The 19,300-nt window shown below is 32.5% G+C and overlaps 1 protein-coding gene across 1 annotated transcript; it reads left to right on the top strand.

Moving 5' to 3' along the window:
* The first annotated feature begins 1,551 nt into the window (after positions 1 to 1,551).
* On the top strand, positions 1,552 to 4,575 carry LOC107962249 (transmembrane protein 33 homolog). Its single transcript, XM_016898567.2, has 9 exons — positions 1,552 to 1,804; positions 2,407 to 2,527; positions 2,656 to 2,756; positions 2,992 to 3,117; positions 3,197 to 3,317; positions 3,415 to 3,499; positions 3,909 to 4,022; positions 4,119 to 4,158; positions 4,280 to 4,575. Exons 1-9 carry the CDS (start codon positions 1,628 to 1,630, stop codon positions 4,430 to 4,432), a joined length of 1,038 nt encoding a protein of 345 aa, XP_016754056.2. The 5' UTR covers positions 1,552 to 1,627; the 3' UTR covers positions 4,433 to 4,575.
* Positions 4,576 to 19,300: the final 14,725 nt, after the last annotated feature.

Raw genomic sequence — 19,300 nt, 5'->3', positions numbered from 1 at the left:
TTAAATTTTTTTCAAAAAAGGAAAAAAAAACTGGGTTTAATTTGGAAATTGAGTTATTCAGTTGTGGAGATGAAACAAAATTTTTCCTTATAACTCAATGCCTTATAAAAAGATTTTTTTTTTGATAAAAACCTAGATAGTTCACCTGAAAAACCTAGGTTTTTTTTTGTTTTTACTAAATTAATAAAATTTAATCTAAAAGAAGGGAAAGAAAAGGAAATTAACAAGATGAAATGATTTTGCTTTATAAAAATGCATATAATTTCGAGTAAAACCCTATTTTTTTCTTTTATTAGGAAAAAAATTCAAATTAATTCTAAAAAAGGAAAATATAAATAAAATTAAAAAAAGAGAAAATGAGATTTCCTGTCAAATCCATATTCTTTTTTTGGCATTATTTATGATTTGGCCTCTAAACACTATCACTTTTTCTACTTTGATATTTAAACTTTACTTCCATCAACACGTTTAGCCCTTAGGAGCTAACGTAATTAAAAAAAAAGTCAACATATGGACCAATAAAAATGTTCCACATTTTTTTTGTCCAAATATTTATTTACATGGAATTAAATATATTTATTAAAATTAAATTAGTTAAATTATTTTTTCATCCCAAGGGCTAAAGCGGTTAACAAAAGTAAAGTTTAAGTACTAAAGTGTGTTAAAACAATTTAGATATCAAAGTGAGAAAAGTGGTATAGTTTAGGGGATAAATCATTAACAAAGTCTTTTCACTTTTACGGAAAAACTAAAATTAATTCTATAGAAAGAAATTAAAAGTTAAAATACATTACCAAAATAAAAATTTACTAAAGTTGGTGACTAAAGCGAGTGATTAGGTTTTTAATGACAGTACTAAAATGCAAACTTTTTTTGTTGGTGTTTAAAATGAAATCTTTTTGGGAACAAACTAACTAGTTTACCCTTTTAATTTTGGTTAAATTCTATTATTAGTCCCTACACTATAAAAATATTATGGATTTGATCCTTATACTTTAATTTGATCAATCAATCCTTGCACTTATCAAATTGGTCAATATTAGTCTCTATACTTTTTGAATTTTAAAATTTGAATCCTAATCCAAATAGTAGCAGCAAAATTCATTCGACTAAATTCAATTACTAGTCATGTACTATGCGTACAATTGCAGATTTAGTTTATATTCTCTAATTGGACAAACGAAGTCCCCATACCTTTTAAATATTGAAATTTTAATCTCGAAGCAAAAGATGTCGTTAATATATTAACTGAATTTTTAGTGAGTAATATGTGAAAAAAAAACTAACATGGCACTACACATATCATAATATGTTTATCTTATCAGATTTTAGAAATAGAAAAATTTAATTGAATGAATTTAATAATTATGGTTTGGTGAGGACTGAAATTTTAAAATTTGAAAAGTACAGGGAACTACAAGGACTACATACAAAACTTTCGCAAAGTACAGGGATTAATGACAGAGTTTAGCCTTTAATTTTTATTTTTCAGTACTTTTGACTGATAGATGACGGTTAAACTTAAAGGGAAAGTTAAAACCACCTATTCTTTTTCTACCTTGGTCTGTTGCTTTCTCAACCGTACCAGAAGAAGAAAAGCGACCGCTTGGAAACAAAAAAAGAAGGAATGAGAGAAGAAAGAGAAGATCCGCAGAAACTTAAGAGAATAGCGGCGGCAGCCTACGACTACGAGAACGATCCCCGATGGGCAGATTATTGGTCAAATATCTTGATTCCTCCTCACTTGGCTTCTCGCTCTGATGTTGTTGATCACTTCAAGCGCAAGTTCTACCAGCGCTATATCGTACGTTTCTCCCTCTCTTTTCAGCTTTGGGTATTTCAGATTTTACTTTTTCGTTTTTTTTCTTTACGAATTTGCAATCTGGTTTTTTTTTTCTCTTATGTGCTTTTACGCTGCAAATTGCAGTTGATTGAAATTCCCATCTGATTTTTTTTGTATCTTATTTGTTATTTCAGGATATGTGAATTTCTATATGAATTTTTGTTAGTTATGGATTTTTTAAGGGCCATTTGCTACTCAAGTAAACAGAAAAGGAAAAAAAATAGACAAAGAAATCTGGAATTGCTTTTCCTTTAACTAAATTTAATTTTGTCTGAGGAATTTTAGTTCCCTGATGGTTGAAAACCATTAAAATCGGTTTCATCAATGATTTGGGAGTTTTATTTATTTATTTTGTCTACTAACCTGTTCACTCTTAATATCATTCACTTCTCTTGGATGGAATTTGTTTTATCTGTTAATGTTGCTTACATGCATGTTCTTGTAATTATTTACACTTACAGCTGCTTAATGTCTATCGCACTTCAATATGTTTCTCTTTCAACATCTTCTAGTAACATGTTCAATCTATATCTGAAGATTTATGTAACATGTTTCTTGAACAGGATCATGATCTTGTGGTAGAGTCCATGCCATCAAACAAACCATCGCAATCAGCAAAGTCTTCTGCTTCATCCTCAACTTCATCGTCTGCAGTAAATAATGGGGTTCGACCTCGCAATGCAGGTAAAAGATAACTGCTAATGCAACTGAGGCTGGAAAAAGAAACTAAATATTGTAGTCCATTTTTCTAATTGCTCTTCCTTATTAAGGAGATGTTTCCTTCATTGAACTCAACTAAAATTTTCGTGTAGGTTCGGCCTCTATAAGTTCAGGGGCATCAGCAGCTGCTGGTTCAAATAGAACTTCTATGCATTGGGATCGACAAACACTACAATTTTCTGTCAATGCTTGGGTATAAAGTGATTCTTGATTTCTAATCATGTTTCTTAAATGAGAAAGCTGTGTATTTTATGTCCTTTATTCTTGCATTCTGCCAGATAGATACAAGAGTTGAGGGGATTGACAGTTAATGCCTAATTAATAAATTACATTATGAAATATTTTATCAGTTGCAACATCTAGTAGCTTAGGTCAATCTTCCTGCCTATATTTTTTGTTAGGTTATTTGCTTATGTTATTTCTTGCAGGTGTTTATTGTTGCTGTGCTAGCCATCTTTCCACTTGTTCCTAGAAGTCTTTCGTACAGGGCTTACCGGCTGTCATTTGTGGGCACTGCTTGTTCCTCTCTATACTCTTTGTATGCACTATATGGGGTAAACCGTATTCCACTTATCATCCATTTGATTTAATATACCGGGTTCTTTTGTTGAATCTGTTCTATGTGTTATGCAGAGACCAAGGGCGTGGAATTTGCAGGCACTTCAAGTGTATTTTCAGTCAATTATTGCAACTAAAGATTTTATATACTTAATCTACTGCCTTACATTTGTCACTTCACATCTTTTCCTTAAATGTGAGCATTTGTTTCCGCCCCTAATATTTTTAACCATTTTGTTACTAAATTCTTTTTACTATGTAGTACGATGAACTGATTTGGATCTTCATTGTAGTTGCTTTGATTCCTGTTTTATGCCGAACACTTGAACACATCGCAAAGTTCTTGAGGCGTAATTTCAATCATTCCACCTTGTATAGGTAGATCCTTACTGAGATACATAAACCATCAGCTTTACTACAATGTGCCAGTTCAGTTTTAAATTTACTTGATTGGCATGGTTGTCTGTGGCTGTTCTTTTGAATTAGTTATACCATCACACCATTAATGTTCACTAAAAGAAAGTCAGTTAATATGAAATGGCTTAAACCTTCCGGTCTCTTCGTGAATGTTAATAATTAACAATAGGTAATATTCATACTTACCCTGTTCTTCTTTCATCTTAATCAATTTCTAGCAACACAGTAGTTCAATTTGATCTACAACGTTCTTTGATGTCACCTCAAACCTGGGTGATGAAATTCTTGTTTGCATATGCATGTAGATGGCGATGCTTGAAGGTCTATTCATCCCTTCCCTGTTAATACTAACTCCCTTTGTTTTATACAGGAAGTATTTGGAAGATCCTTGTGTGTGGGTAGAGTCAAACACGACTACCATTAACATACTCTCTTCACATACTGAGATTGGACTCGGCTTCCTTCTAATTGTTTCCTTGTTCTCGTCAGTTGCTAACTGATATAATTCTCCTATTTTGGTTTATTTTCGTCGCCAGTCTGGCCTTTTTAATTTTCTGAAATTTGGTATCAACTTTTGTAGGTGGCAACGCAATATCATACAAACTTTCATGTACTGGCAGGTCTGTGATGCTTCTTTCTCCCATTATTTTTCTTTCATTAATTAGTTTTTTGTTCAGCAGTCATCTGGAAGTTACTGACAAGTGGTGAAAAATCCTTCTGTGTTTTGTCCTTCTGTGGCAGCTATTGAAGCTAATGTACCATGCGCCGGTTAGTGCCGGTTACCACCAAAGTGTTTGGGTGAAGATTGGGAGGACAGTTAATCCTCTTGTCCAGCGTTATGCACCATTTTTGAATTCTCCGGTTTCTGCAATTCAACGATGGTGGTTCAGATAGTAATAAAAATATATATATCGTAAACATGAATCATTCTACATTTGCTTTTGTTATAGAAGACTACTGATTGGGGATATAGATGAAGTAACAGTCTTGAGTGTGGATGGATGGATACATTAATTCAACTAATTAGTCTTTTCTCATTCTTCTCTTCTCCACCTTATACGCAAATTTTCGTTTCTGTTTTTCTTTTGGCGGGGAGGGTGCTTCTCAAATATTGAAATATATTATTTTTGTGCATTAACGAGTATTATTTAATATTTTAAATATTTTTATTTTATTAAACATTGAAATAAATTAGTTTTTCTTTTTCAAAAAAATAGGTATTTAAATTATCATATTTATTTTTTATAAAAAATTATCCAAAATGATATAAAATCTTATATTAATAAGACTAAAATTAAAAAAATAAACCATCTTTTAAAAAATAATATTTACTTTTATAAAAAAATATAAATAGGGTAAATTATAAAAAAAATATAAATAGGGTAAACTACCCAATTGGCCACTCAACTGTTAGAGCACTTTCCTTTTTGCCACCTAAAAAGAAATCCTTACAATTTCGTCAATAAACTTTTAGGGCACTTTAATTTTAATCACTCAAGCATTAAATCTTTAATAGAGGCTAGTTATTCGCGCTAAACATGTTTACATCATGTTTACACTTTCATTTTGGTCACAAGAAAAAATTTTAAATCTTGATCCGAGTAAAAAAGATAAGGATTAAAGTAAAAAGATGTAACAACTAAAATAATGCATTAAAAATTTGTCAAATTGTACTTGTTTATCTATTGCAAAAATTCTAAATTTCTGTTCTTTTTCGATCCTAAAATTTTAAATTTTAAAACATCGAAATCAATTAAATAAATTGTTGAAAATTTTATCGCTTGATAATATCAACCACTTTTTTATTATAATATTAAAATTAATTTAATTAATTTAAGCTCCTAAATTTTAAAATTTCATTTTATGTTTCCAAAATATTAAAGATAATTAATTCAAATAACTCTTATAATGAAAAGAAATTTGGGTTTCATAGACAATTATTAAAGATGATTTGATATTAATTTAGAAACATAAAAAAATTGTAAATTTTAGAAAGAGATTAAATTAATTAATTCCAATATTATAGTGACAAATCGGTTGACACTATCAAGGATAATATTTTTTTTACAATTTATTTAATAGATTTTGAAATTTTGAAATGTAAAATTTCAATATTGAAAAAGAAAAGAAATTTAGTGTAACACCCCTAACCCGCCTCTGTTGTTGGATTCAGGTCACGAGCATTATTAACAAATCAAAACATTTAATTACAACATAAGCAAATATGTAAGCTAACTATTAACATCATATTATATAGAGAGCAGAACATACTAATTTAATGTTTCCATATTATTATCTTGAACAGCCGAATGATGAGATATGCTATGCAATACTAAACATGTTCTTCTGTTGTTTACACTTTTATCACCATTTATCTCCTCTTAAAAGCTAGAAGTTGGATACATAACAAGACTATTCCAATTATTAACATCAGAGTATTGAACTATACTCTGACTACTACCTTCGATGATCTTAGTAGAATGACCTACTTCACCCAATTTATGTTCGCCATTTCATTTAAAATTAGCGTAGAAATACTCTTATAGTCCTCAATACAAGTTTATGAGACCCTAAATATAATAAAAAAAATAAACAGAGACTAATTTGAAACAATTCAAAAGGGTTTGGAGAAAAATTTCAAAAACTTAGAAACAGGGGTCACACAGCCGTGTGGCTTTGGAAGTTGGAAAACACAACCATGTCCTAGCTCATGTCTTTACCCGTGTAACTTACTGACTTGAGACACACTATTGTGTGGCCATATCTCTGCCTGTGTCGTAGGTCGTGTGCTAGACCGTGTGAAACGTACACTTAAATTAACGAGACACACGACCGTGTGGCCAGGCCGTGTGTGTCACACGACCGTGTGACAGACTGTATCTTAGGCCATGTGTGCCTAAATGTACCTTAAAACTCAAGTTTACCAAATCATGCTTACTAGAACACTAAGCAACTCATTTACCAACCATTTAACCTACTCAAAACACATTTAAGTATGTTTAAAACATGTCAAAACATCCATCTTAAGTGCCTAACCAATGTACCCTCATTGGTACCACATTTTATATTTCAAACACATCAATAAGACATCAACCATCCAAAACATTCATTCATACCAAATGACCGTTGAACTAATGTTTAGATATTTAGGCTACCAAGCTTAAAACTAAAAAACATGCAAAACATTAAGCTTGACTAACATAACAAAACATAGATTTAACCACAACCATATGAACACAAAAATACTATTACTCATGGAACTCAAAATAACATCAACCAAAAGACCTCCTAGGTACATGCCGTTACAAAATAAAACATCCCCACACTTGAGTCTGGTATCATTGTTGGATGCTGAGTTGACGATACACTGAAAAGTACCTAACCTATGCACAGAAAACAAAACTATACGCTGAATATAATTCAATGGTATTTTTATAATCTGAATATTAAAACAAAATATAAATACATGAAATGCTCAAACTCAAATTCATTATAAGTTTGAATTATGCAATTTTCATGGCAATACTACTTTACACATTTTGCAACATTAATACATGGGATTTTCAATTATACAAATACCCAATTTCCATTTTGGTTTGTAGTATGTATTTCATTTCTCAACTCTTGTTATATCAATAGCCTATCATATATCATTTAATATTTAATCATGAAATGGCACCATCCTAACCACATTATTGATCCATATTCCAATTGAACATAATCAATCTATGTTCATGGCTCAATCCAAAATTTCATTCCATTCCAATCCATTTCACATATTTAAATTTCATAATTCATATTTATTTCCCTATTAAAACGATTTGGACTCGAACGGATACGCAGATCCAACCAACACACCAGTTTGACACCTAGCACCTTATTGGATAAATCCGAAGTAATACTACGCCTAGCGCTACATAAATTGACACCCAATGTCTCATTGATTAAACCGAAGTACATTGGCACCCAATGCCTCATCACTCGAAGTCGAAGTAATCCCTGAATTCTTCGTATCCTATGGTATGCCATCTATATCCGACTTAGTCCGAAACAGTAAATAGGGTTTCATTTTATTTTTCAACACAACCAATGTCTCAATTTCATAAATGTATATTACCACATATAAGTATATATTCAATTTGATAGCAAATACATTTTCTTAATACATATATTCAATTCAACAATCACAAAAATAACACATTTCTCGATATTTATAATTAGATAATTTTAATCATCATTTAATTCAATTTTGTCCAAATGTACAAGAGTTCTCATCTCAATTACTTGCCATACACAATCAATTCGCATTAATTCATAATTTAGTTGAAATTATAGAAATACAAACCGTATATTCCAAGCTACTCGACGTCGATCTTGTCTTTCCCCTTCTTACTCGAGGATTTCGGATCGACATCCGCTATGAAATAAAATAATTGAAATAGATTAATAATACACAACTTAATTCTCATTAAATTTCAAATTTTATGCTACATTTTATTTAATCTTCAATTTAGTCCCTAAATCGAGACTAATTTAATCACCATATTTAACCTTAAATTTTTATACTAATTTCACTCAAAGCTAAATTTAGCTCTCTCTTTTCAATTCTACCCCTTAATTTTAAATTTTTCGCAATTTAGTCCCTACTACTCAAAATCAACAATTATCTTCACTATTTAGTCCTTTTCCACTTCTAACTTAAAAATCTATCAATTTAATCCCAAAAACTCTAACTAATCAACAATGGTAGCATTTCAATCTTGAACAATACTAAAAATTATAACATGGGTCGGCTAGTTCTACGTACCGAAATTCCAAAAACGTAAAAATTACAAAAAAAAAGACTAAATTACACTAACCAATTTTAGTTTTGAACTCCAAATCGTGCGTCACTCTTGCTATGTTCTTTCTTTCTACTTTCTTTTAAGGTTTGCATGTAAAAATAAAAAGAAAGAAATGGTTTTTTGTTGCTTATTACCACTATCTATTATTATTATACCTTATTGTGAAAAATAAAATAAAATAAATAAAATAAAACACATAGATTTTTACGTGGAAACCCTTTCGGGAAAAAACCACGGGTAGAGGAGAAGAAAATTCACTATGTCGAATTCGAATTATTTACAAGAGGAATAGACTATGTCTATTTATAGGCTTGTAAAGCCATATTCTAGTAAGACTAAAACAACTTATTCTAATCAATATCAAATAAATGAAATTTAATAAGGTTTAAAAAACCTTATTCTAAAATAAAATAAAAGAAGTGTAATTCTATATGGATTCTTCTTTTATTTTATTTTACCACTGTATTTTATTTAAATAAGGATTTGGGTCACTTAATTCTAACAATCTCCACCTTGACACGAATTCTCAATGAACAAGTTCTTCATCGCGAGCTCTTAACGAACAAGTTCTCCACCTCTTCCATAAAACCCCTTAAGGGTTTAACTTCAACAATGAATACCAACCAAGTCTAAGCAATGCTCAAACTTGGTTATAGGAAGTGACTTAGTCATCATATCTGCAGGATTTTTATGAGTACTAATTTTGCTCACATCAATATCACCACGAGTAATAATATCACAAACAAAATGATACCGAACATCAATGTGTTTTGTTCTATCATAAAACATTTGATCTTTTGTAAGAAAGGTAACACTCTGACTGTCACAAAATACTGTGCTGATTTGAAGGTCTTCATTGAGTTCACTAAAGAGTCCCTTCAACCAAATAGCTTCTTTACAAGCCTCAGTAATCGTCATGTACTCAGCTTTAGTGGTAGACAAAACGACTGTAGTTTGCAAATTGGCTTTCCAACTAATTGCACAACCTCCGATTGTAAAGACATAACCTGTGAGAGATCTTCTTCTATCAAGGTCTCCAACAAAATCAGCATCAACATACCCAATTACTCCATCTCTAGTTCTTCCAAACTGTAAGTAAACATCAGTAGTACCTCGTGAATATCTTAAAATCCACTGAACTGTTTTCCAATGTTCTTTATCAGGATTCACCATATATCTGCTAACTGCATTAACTGTATATGATAAACCTGAACGTGAACAAACCATAGCATACATGAGAGATCCCACTGCACTAAAGTATGAAACATGTGACATGTACTCAATCTCATCATCTGATTGTATAGACAAAGCCGATAAAAGTCTGAAATGGGCTGCTAAAGGAGTACTAACAGGCTTAGCACTCTGCATATTGAATCTGCAAAGAACTTTATCAATGTACCCTTTCTGACTTAGGTACAATTTTTTTACTTTTCTATATCTGAGAATCTCTATACCAAGTATCTTCTTTGCTGGTCCTAAATCTTTCATCTCAAATTCTTCACTTATTTAGGTTTTGACCTTTCTTATCTCTCCTTTATCTTTTGCTGCTATCAACATGTCATCAACATAAAGAAGTAGATACACAAAAGGGCCATCACAATTTTTCTTAAAGTAAACACAACTGTCAAAACTACTTTTGAAATCATGAGAAATCATAAAAGAATCAAACCTCTTGTACCACTGTCTTGGTGATTGTTTCAAATTGTAAAGGGACTTTTTCAGCAAGCAAACATAGTCCTCTTTTTCTGAGACTATAAAACCTTCTGGTTGTTGCATGTAAATATCCTCCTTAAGTTCTCCATGCAAAAATATAGTTTTTACATGTAACTATTCAAGCTCCAAATCATGCATGGCCATAATACCAAGCAAAGCTCGAATCGAACTATGCTTAAAAGCTGGGGAGAACACATCTGTGAAGTCTACTCCTGGAATTTGACTGTAACCCTTTGCAACAAGCCTTGCTTTATATCTAGGTTCTTCAACTCCTAGAGTCCCTTCTTTCTTTTCAAACACCCATTTACAACGAATAACCTTTTTACCTTTAGGAAGTTTCACAAGATCCCATATTCTATTTTTGTGGAGTGATTTCATCTCCTCTTGCATAGCAAACATCCACTTTTCTAAGTCTTCAAGCTAACCGCCTCAAACTAATTAGATGGCTCTTAATTAGCATCTATATCTTCAGCCACATTTAAAGCATAAGCAACTAGATCAGCCTCAGCATACTTCTTTGGAGGTTTAATTTCTCTTTTAGTTCTGTTTTTGGCAATAGAGTATTGCGGTGAAGAAGCAACTCTATTCTCAATTTTTGTACTGGCTTGAGGAGTCGACACTGCATGAATCTGATGCGCTACCTACTTTTGATTTTCTTTATTGGAAGAGTCTTTAAGAGATAAGTTAGGCAGCAGAACAGTTTCATCAAAAAATAACATATCTGCTAATCACAACTTTTCTATTTTCAGGACACCATAACTTATACCATTTTACACCAGCTTTATAACCAAGAAAAATGCATTTAATGGATATCGGTTCCAATTTTCCATTATCAACATGAGCATACGCAGGACACCCAAAAATCTTTAAATCAGAATAATTAGCAGGATTACCAGACCATACCTCTTGTGGAGTCTTTTTCTCAATGGCAACGGATGGGGATCGGTTGATTAAAAAACATACAGTAGAGGCTACTTCTGCCCAAATTGACTTAGGTAAGTTGGAATTTGACAACATACATTGAACATTCTCCATGATCGTTCTGTTCATTCGTTCTGCAACGCCATTTTGCTGTGGAGTATGGCGAACTGTCAAGTGTCTCACGATCCCTTCTGACTTGCACAATCTATTAAGCTCATCAGAACAGAACTCTAAGTCATTGTCTGTGCAGAGGTATTTTATTTGTTTTCCCGTCTATTTTTCAATAATAATTTTCCAAGACTTAAATGCGGAAAACACATCACTTTTCTGCTTCAGGAAGAACGCCCAAACTTTTCTAGAAAAATCATCAATAAAGGTTAGCATATAATTAGCTCCACTTCTCGAAGGCACTCTGGATGGCCCCCACATATTAGAATGAATATACTCTAACGTTATCTTCGTGTTATGGATTCTTCTGGTGAATCGAATTCTCTTTTGTTTTCTAAAAACACAGTGCTCATAAAAATTCAGTTTCCAAATTCCTTGCCCATCAAGAAGTCCTCTTTTGCTCAATTCTGCCATGCCATTCTCACTCATATGCCCTAGGCGCATATGCCAAAGTTTAGTAATATCATCATCTGACAAGGAAGAGAAAGCGACAGCTGCATCACCAGTAACAGTAGAACCCTGCAAAACATATAACTTAGCAATCTTTCTCTACCCTTTCATCACAACAAGGGAACCTTTGGAAATTTTTAAAACCCCACTTTCAGCTGTGTATCTGTACCCTTTTGAATCAAGAGTACTCAACGAAATTAAATTTCTTTTCAATTCTGGAACATGTCGTACGTCACTAAGTGTTCTAACAACTCCATCAAACATCTTAACTTTAATTGTTCCAACACCTGCGATTTTACATGAAGCATTATTTCCCATCAAAACAACACCTTCAGACACTGTTTCATAAGTTGTAAACCAATCCCGATTGGGACTCATGTGAAAGGTGCAGCCTGAATCAAGTATCCACTCCTCGCATACTATAGAATCATTGACAAAAGTGACTAGAAGTTCACCATCGCTGTAGTCTTCTACAACATCAGCTTCACCGAAATTTTCTGGTTGTTTTCCCTTTTGATTCGCAGCTTCCCTTTTAATCTTATTCTGTAGCTTATAGCACTCAGATTTAATGTGTCCTTTCTTCTTGCAGAAGTTGCAAGTTTTACCTCTGTTTGAAGACTTTGATCTACCTTTATATTTACCACGAGGATTCCGTTCCTGTGTCCTACCACGATCATCTTCAGCATTCCGATCTTGTCTCTCACGAACAATGAGACCCTCTCCCTGAGAGTCGAGTTTAACCACAAGATGCTTCATCTTATCATACGAGGTTAAAAAATCATAAACCTCATCAACTGTGAGAGACTCGCGGCTATATAAAATTGTGTCTCTAAAGGTTAAATAAGACGGGGGCAACGAACAAAGTAGAATCAACCCTAGATCTTCCTTATCATACTGAACCTCCATGTCCTCCAAGTTTGAGAGAATTTCTTTAAACACTGTTAAGTGTTCGTGTACAGACGCACATTCCTCCAAACGATGAGCATAAAGACGCCGCTTCATATGCAACTTGCTTGTTAGAGTTTTCGACATACATATTTGTTCTAGCCTCTTCCATAATGCAGCGGTAGTCTTTTCTTTCATCACATCCTGCAGAATTTCGTTGGACAAATGCAGATGTAATTGTGTTAACGCCTTTCAATCCTTACGCTTTTTCTCTTCATCTGTTAATGTCGAAGGCATCTTATCTATCCCTAGCAAGGCGTCCTCCAGCTCCATCTGAGCAAGAACTGCTTACATCTTAATCTGTCACAACGCAAATCTGGTGTCGCGATCTAACAGCAGAATTTCATACTTTAAAGACGCCATTACCGTGATCGAGATGAATAACCCGGAAGCTTTGATACCAATTTGTGAAAAATAAAATAAAATAAAAAATACACAGATTTTTACGTGGAAACCCTTTCAGGAAAAAACCACGGGCAAAGGAGAAGAAAATTCACTATGTCAAATTCGAATTATTTACAAGAGGAATAGACTATGTCTATTTATAGGTCTGTAAAGCCATATTCTAGTAAGACTAAAACACCTTATTCTAATCAATATCAAATAGATGGAATTTAATAAGGTTTAAAAAACCTTATTCTAAAATAAAATAAAAGAAGTGTAATTCTATATGGATTCTTCTTTTATTTTATTTTACCACTGTATTTTATTTAAATAAGGATTTGGGTCACTTAATTCTAACACTTATAATTTATAATTTAGTTAATAAAGATTATGAAAATCAATCCCACCACCGTCCATCACATTTAATTCCGTCCATCACATTTAATTAGTGGTGAACCTTTGTCCCCTTAATTAATTTCAATCTATAAGTGACTGTATCTTAATAGCTCCTAATTTCATAAAAATTATTTATCCAAAATTTAATTCACTACTAAATTAACTCAGTAAATATTTAATAAAAATATTTACAGGTTCGGTTTATGAAAATTGAGTCCCAAAACTACACTTTTCATCACCCCCTAATTATTGAGTTATTACATTTAGAACTTTCGGTAAAAGGGTAAACAAGTACAATATAACAAATTTTAACGCATTATTTTAGTTTTTACTGATTTTTCACTTTAATATTTAATTTTTTTACCTAAATCAATACTTCGAAAAAATATTTTTTGGGTGATCAAAATAAAAGTAACTTAGAAGTTGGGTGGCTGAAATAAATGTTGAAACATGATGTGGCATATATAGTCAACCGCTATTAGAGATTTGATACTTGGGTGGCTAAAATAAAAATACCCTAAAAATTGAGTGATGAAATTGTAAGAAAATATTTTTGAATGATCAAAATGAAAATGCCCCCAAAAGTTAGGTGATCCCAACTCTGTAGTTTACCCTTTTAAATATTTGCTTCGGTTTGATGAGACCATCCCATGGGTTCAGTTGCAGCCTATGTTTAACCCACTCCAGCCCATTGGCTTGTGTTGGGGATCGATCTGATTAAGCAACTGATAAGTAAAAATAGCGAAAGAAATTGAGAAATTGAACACACAATTTTAATGTGGAAAGACCCCTCCAAAGAGGATAAAAAACTACGGGTAAAGATAATTTTACTATAATGGCAAAAGAACGAAGAGTACAAAAGATGAAGATAAAAATTAAACTCCGAAACCTGAAAACAAAGAACCCTTCAAATGTAAACATAAAATTATCTAAAAGTGTTATGAGTTCTAATATTCTAATGGGTGTGTTTTCTAAGGTTGTAAAAAAACCTATTTATAGACTAAATTCTTAGGTCAAATAAATTATACTAATAAATTTTAAATATATTATACTAATAAATACTAAATCTTCTCGAAAGAAAATATATTTTGTTTAACTTGACTTGCAAGCAATCCTCTTAAAATTCAGGTCACTCAACTTTAATAGCTTGAATTTAATATCCACTTATATTAAAATAAAAAAATTATTAATGTATAAATTGAGTTCAAAATGAATTGATAAATGATAATAATTTGGGTCGGATCAAAATCTTAAAATTTGGCCTTTAATCATGGGTGTTCACCTCAGAGCCTATATTGTGAGTTTGACTCTCAAGAATTGTTTACTTGTGATGTATGTGACAATAATTTACATTTAAGAAATGTAAAATAAAATTCCAAATCGAGAGAATCATTGGATTATAGATTTTAGAGAGAATTATAATGTGCAAATTTATCATTGAGTTGAAAATTTCCTTGGGAGATGATTGAGGGGGTATAAGAGTGAGTAAAGAAAGTTGTGCAAAAAGAATATGCTATGGTGGAACAAACTGTGATTATACAAAAGCTATTTGGTTGTAATGGACGTATGGATCACAGAACATTGTAAAAAGAGTTGTAGGACATAATGGTTTGTTAACATTATTTCTTCTCCTCATACTTAGCTGCGAAATAGAGTTATGTTTGAGGAGAGTCTACCATTCTTGTAACCAAATTATTGCTAGTTTTAAGTTCCTAATACATTTGGGCTCATGATCGTTGATAGGTTTTGGAGGGTTTACGCTTTTCTTTTATTCTTTTCAAGATTATGCAACCTATTTACAATAACTAGTCTCTTTTCAAGTGTTATATGATTGTAAACAATTTATGCATTGGGATTGGCTCAATTAAGACATGTTCAAAGGTTGAGATACTCGTAAATAATAAATTTATTGATTTGGCTAATAGTACCAACAATAACATGTTTGATTTTCAACGTTTACAATTTTGTTACTTTAATCCTAATTCATTTAACAATTTACTCTTAAACTTGTGCTAATATATATACATTATAGTTAGGGCTGAGCGTTCGATCAAATCGAGTAAAAAAATATTAAGTTAATCGAGTTGACGAACCTATTTTATCATCCTAATTCGATTTAAAATTTTCTTGGATCGAGTCGAGCTAGATGGAATTCAAATCAAATATATTTGTTCGAGTTAAATTTTAAAAAAAATGACATTGGGTCCTTGTAGCTAGAGGTGTGCATGGGTCGGGCCAGGTTCAATTAAAAATTCAAGCCCGTTTGCTAGGCCCGAGCCCAGCCCGACCGAAAAAATGGGCCTAAAATTTTGCCCAAGCTCAACCTGGATAAAAATACTAAAACGAGAGCCCGACCCGGCCTGCCGATATTAATTTTTATATAATTTTAAAATATATATAATACATCAAAAATACTAAAAACATCAAAATAAATATTTCTCAACAAATTTAAAATAAATTTTAAAAAATATGTATACTTAAATAACACTAAGTTAGATGCAACTTAACAAGCAAATTCCTCTAAAATAATAACAAATTAACAAATATTTTTAAAATAATAACAAAATTAAAAAATATTTTTAAAATAATAACAAAATTAACAATAAAATAAGTTTTATACAATATCCAAACAATAATTGTAACGCCCTAAACCCGGCCTTGAAGTTTAGACCGAATTCTGGAAGTCACATTGATCACCGAAGTGATCGATGGAAAATTTTACAAAACAAGTTGTCACAACGAACCGAAAACATTTAATCGTTTAGAACTCAGTCAGAAAAATTATGGTTAAGTTTAATATATGAACAAAATAAAATGTTCGAGCGAAAAAAACATTCCAAATAGAACTTGTACCACAATTTTATAAAACCCTACAGATCAAAGCGGTAAATCAAAATTAAAATTGAAAAGATAACTGGTAAATTATTTTCAATAGAGACTGTCCGAGACCTCCGCATACCGCGTCTAGCGTCAAAGTTTAGAAACATACCTACAAGGGGAAACACTAAGGGGGTGAGCTACATGAGCTCAGTGTGAGTTCAAAATGAATAACAACAGATTTTCGAAAACCGATTCGAAAGTGAAACATACATACAGATATACACGGAACCAACGTCCCAATAGAATGAAACAATTTAAGCACACTATATCACACACAGATTCTCAGTGACAAATGTTATTCAATCAGACAGAACACAGTCAAATAATCTTCACCCAAAACACTTAAACAGATGCGTATGTATGCAATCAAGTAATAAAACCCACCCATCCAGCCAACACACCTCTCTGTCCCCTGATCACACCCCAAAAGAGTTGTTAGAGCTCATCCAAGCAAACACACCAATTAGGACCTTGAAAGGCCTATCCAACCCTACACACCATAAAATGGACTAAGCCACTCAGATAGTAATATGCAGTAGGGCTAGCATATATATAGTACAGTGTAATGTGGTAATCCACTGTACAGACATGTTGCAGTTTAAACTGCCAGATCAGATAATAGTATGTAGCAAAATTGACGTACATGAGGTATAGTGCGATGAACCACTATACGAATAAGTTGTAGTAAAACTGCCAGATCAGATCAGAATCAATCTCCCTTCTCTTCGCAACCAACCCAAAAATTTACTTTATGCAAATGTATGTATACATACAATCTTACAGAAATGATGAACACATCGACAAGCAATCAGACAAAAGCAGATATGCGCACACACCCAATAAACCGAGTTCAGAATCAATCATTTCTCACAACAGTCACAAATAACACATAAGTCGAAGCCCCATTCAGAGTCCTAATTACCCCCACTGAAGATTAGCCAAGGGTTGAAACACACAGACACATTCTCAAATAAAAAACATACTCAGAACCAATAATAAATAACTTAGGACCACATGGTCGTGTGGAAAAACTTAGGCTGTATGGGGGTCAAAACGCCCATATGGAGGGAGGCACATGGTTGTGTGGCTGAGGCACACTCCCGTGTGAGCTAGGGACACGGATGTGTGAACAGGCCGTGTAACTCACTGTCCATTTGTATTAAAATAGAGTACAGGGCAGAGACGGCCGTGTAAAGGTCTTACACGCCCATGTGGGATCCCTAAATCCCTGAATTAACTATACGGCAGTGTGACTAGGCCGTGTGGCACCAAATCACTAAATACCTAATTCCCAAACACACACGCCAGTATGTCCAGGGGACTTAGTTGTGTGAAAATCGACTTAAATTCCCAAATTAGCCACACGGTCATGTGGCACCAAATTTTACCAAGAACCCTAATTCCTAACTGCACACGGCCGTGTGGACCGCTCGTGTGGTCACGAAACCACACCGAAAATTGGCTAACGAACGTGCATTGTTTCCAAAACGTTCCCCAATCCTTAATTACTTAGAAATATACCAAAATCACACTCAATTCTAAGCTATTCCACGATAATAGCTCCTTTTCTAAAAATGGATTCAACAAACACACAACAATTTCTAATTTCACAAAAACAACCATAATTCGATAATGAAAATTTCAAAGGTTCGAACCCACACCTGATTCGCAATTAGAGATGTCCAAAACGAGACTTGATGACCAGGAAATCAAAGCTCTTTAAAAACCACCACACCACCACTTTTTAAAAAGAGAAGAATATGAAGCAAAAAGAAGACAAAAGAGAGAGAAAAAAGAAGAGAACGTCCAAAAAAAAAGGAAAAAGAAAAGAAATAATAATAATAATAATAACTCTCAATAAAGAAAATAATTAGCTAAACCTTTAAAGCAAAACAAAAAATGATACCTCAAAACACCATTGAAGACTCAAACCTGGAACCCAAAGGCACACTAACTCACTACCAACCACCAGACTAGCAGACCCATTCTATCACTTAAACACGCAACTAAACACAATAACAAATCCCTCTCAGCTGAAACCTTAACCCCAAAACTCAAAACTTTTAACCCCAAAATTCAGAGTGTTACAATAACAACAAAATAGTAGCAACATAATAGTAAAAATTGTCGCAAAATAGGGAGAAAGCAACAAGAAAATAATATTAAAAAACAAAAAAAATAGATTTTTTGTCTTTTAGTAAATTCGGGCTAGGTCGGGCTCAAGCCAAAAATGCCTTACTCGAGGCCCGGCCCATTTTTTAAACGGGCCTTTTTTTTGTCCAAGTCTATTTTTCGGGCCTATATTTTTATCCAAACCCTCCCACATTTCAGGCAAGCCTTCGGGCTGGGCCGGGTGGCCCGACCCATGAGCAGGTCTACTTGTAGCCACTATCAGCCAGCATAATCAAATTTGTTATTAATTTTTATCCCCTCATAATTTATTTACTAATATTTTATATACTAGTTAGCTTATTTACTTGCTTAGTTGCTACAATTATCTTCTGATTCTTGTCACCATGCATTTTGAAATTAAAAAATTTATAAAATGTAAAAAATGTAAATTGTTAATAAAAGTTATTTTAAAGATAAAATGTGAAATTGATACCAACAGAAAGTTTTAACACAAATGTTTTATAATATAATCAATAATTTAATTTTAACAGAAATTGATAAAGGTTCAGCATAATTAAATAATTAAATAATATAAATAGTACAAAATATGAAATTTAATTCAATAATATAAATAGTAGATATAAATTCAAAAAAAAATGTTTTTGGAGTTTGGGAAGAAGTAAAACTTTTGGGGGAAAGCAAAAGGAAAAAGTTTTGAGGGGCTTAGGGGGTTTGGGGAAATTAAAATTTTTGGGGGAAAGTAAAAGGAAAAAATTTATGATATTTATTTGGCTTAAGGGTACAAAAGGCCTCAAACTTTTTCAAAAAAAGCAATTAAGCTTGAACTTTCAAAATACATCCAAAAAGCTCTCAAAGCTTTAAAAAAAAATTAAGCCCCTGCTCTTTTTTTTGCACTTAATTAGGTACTTGAACTTTCAAAATGCATAAA

This window comes from Gossypium hirsutum, chromosome A07, assembly GCF_007990345.1.
Source record: "Gossypium hirsutum isolate 1008001.06 chromosome A07, Gossypium_hirsutum_v2.1, whole genome shotgun sequence".
Classification (NCBI taxonomy): Eukaryota; Viridiplantae; Streptophyta; class Magnoliopsida; order Malvales; family Malvaceae; genus Gossypium; species Gossypium hirsutum.
Note: the sequence above shows the minus strand (reverse complement) of the source record. Positions and strands in the feature narration are given on the sequence as shown.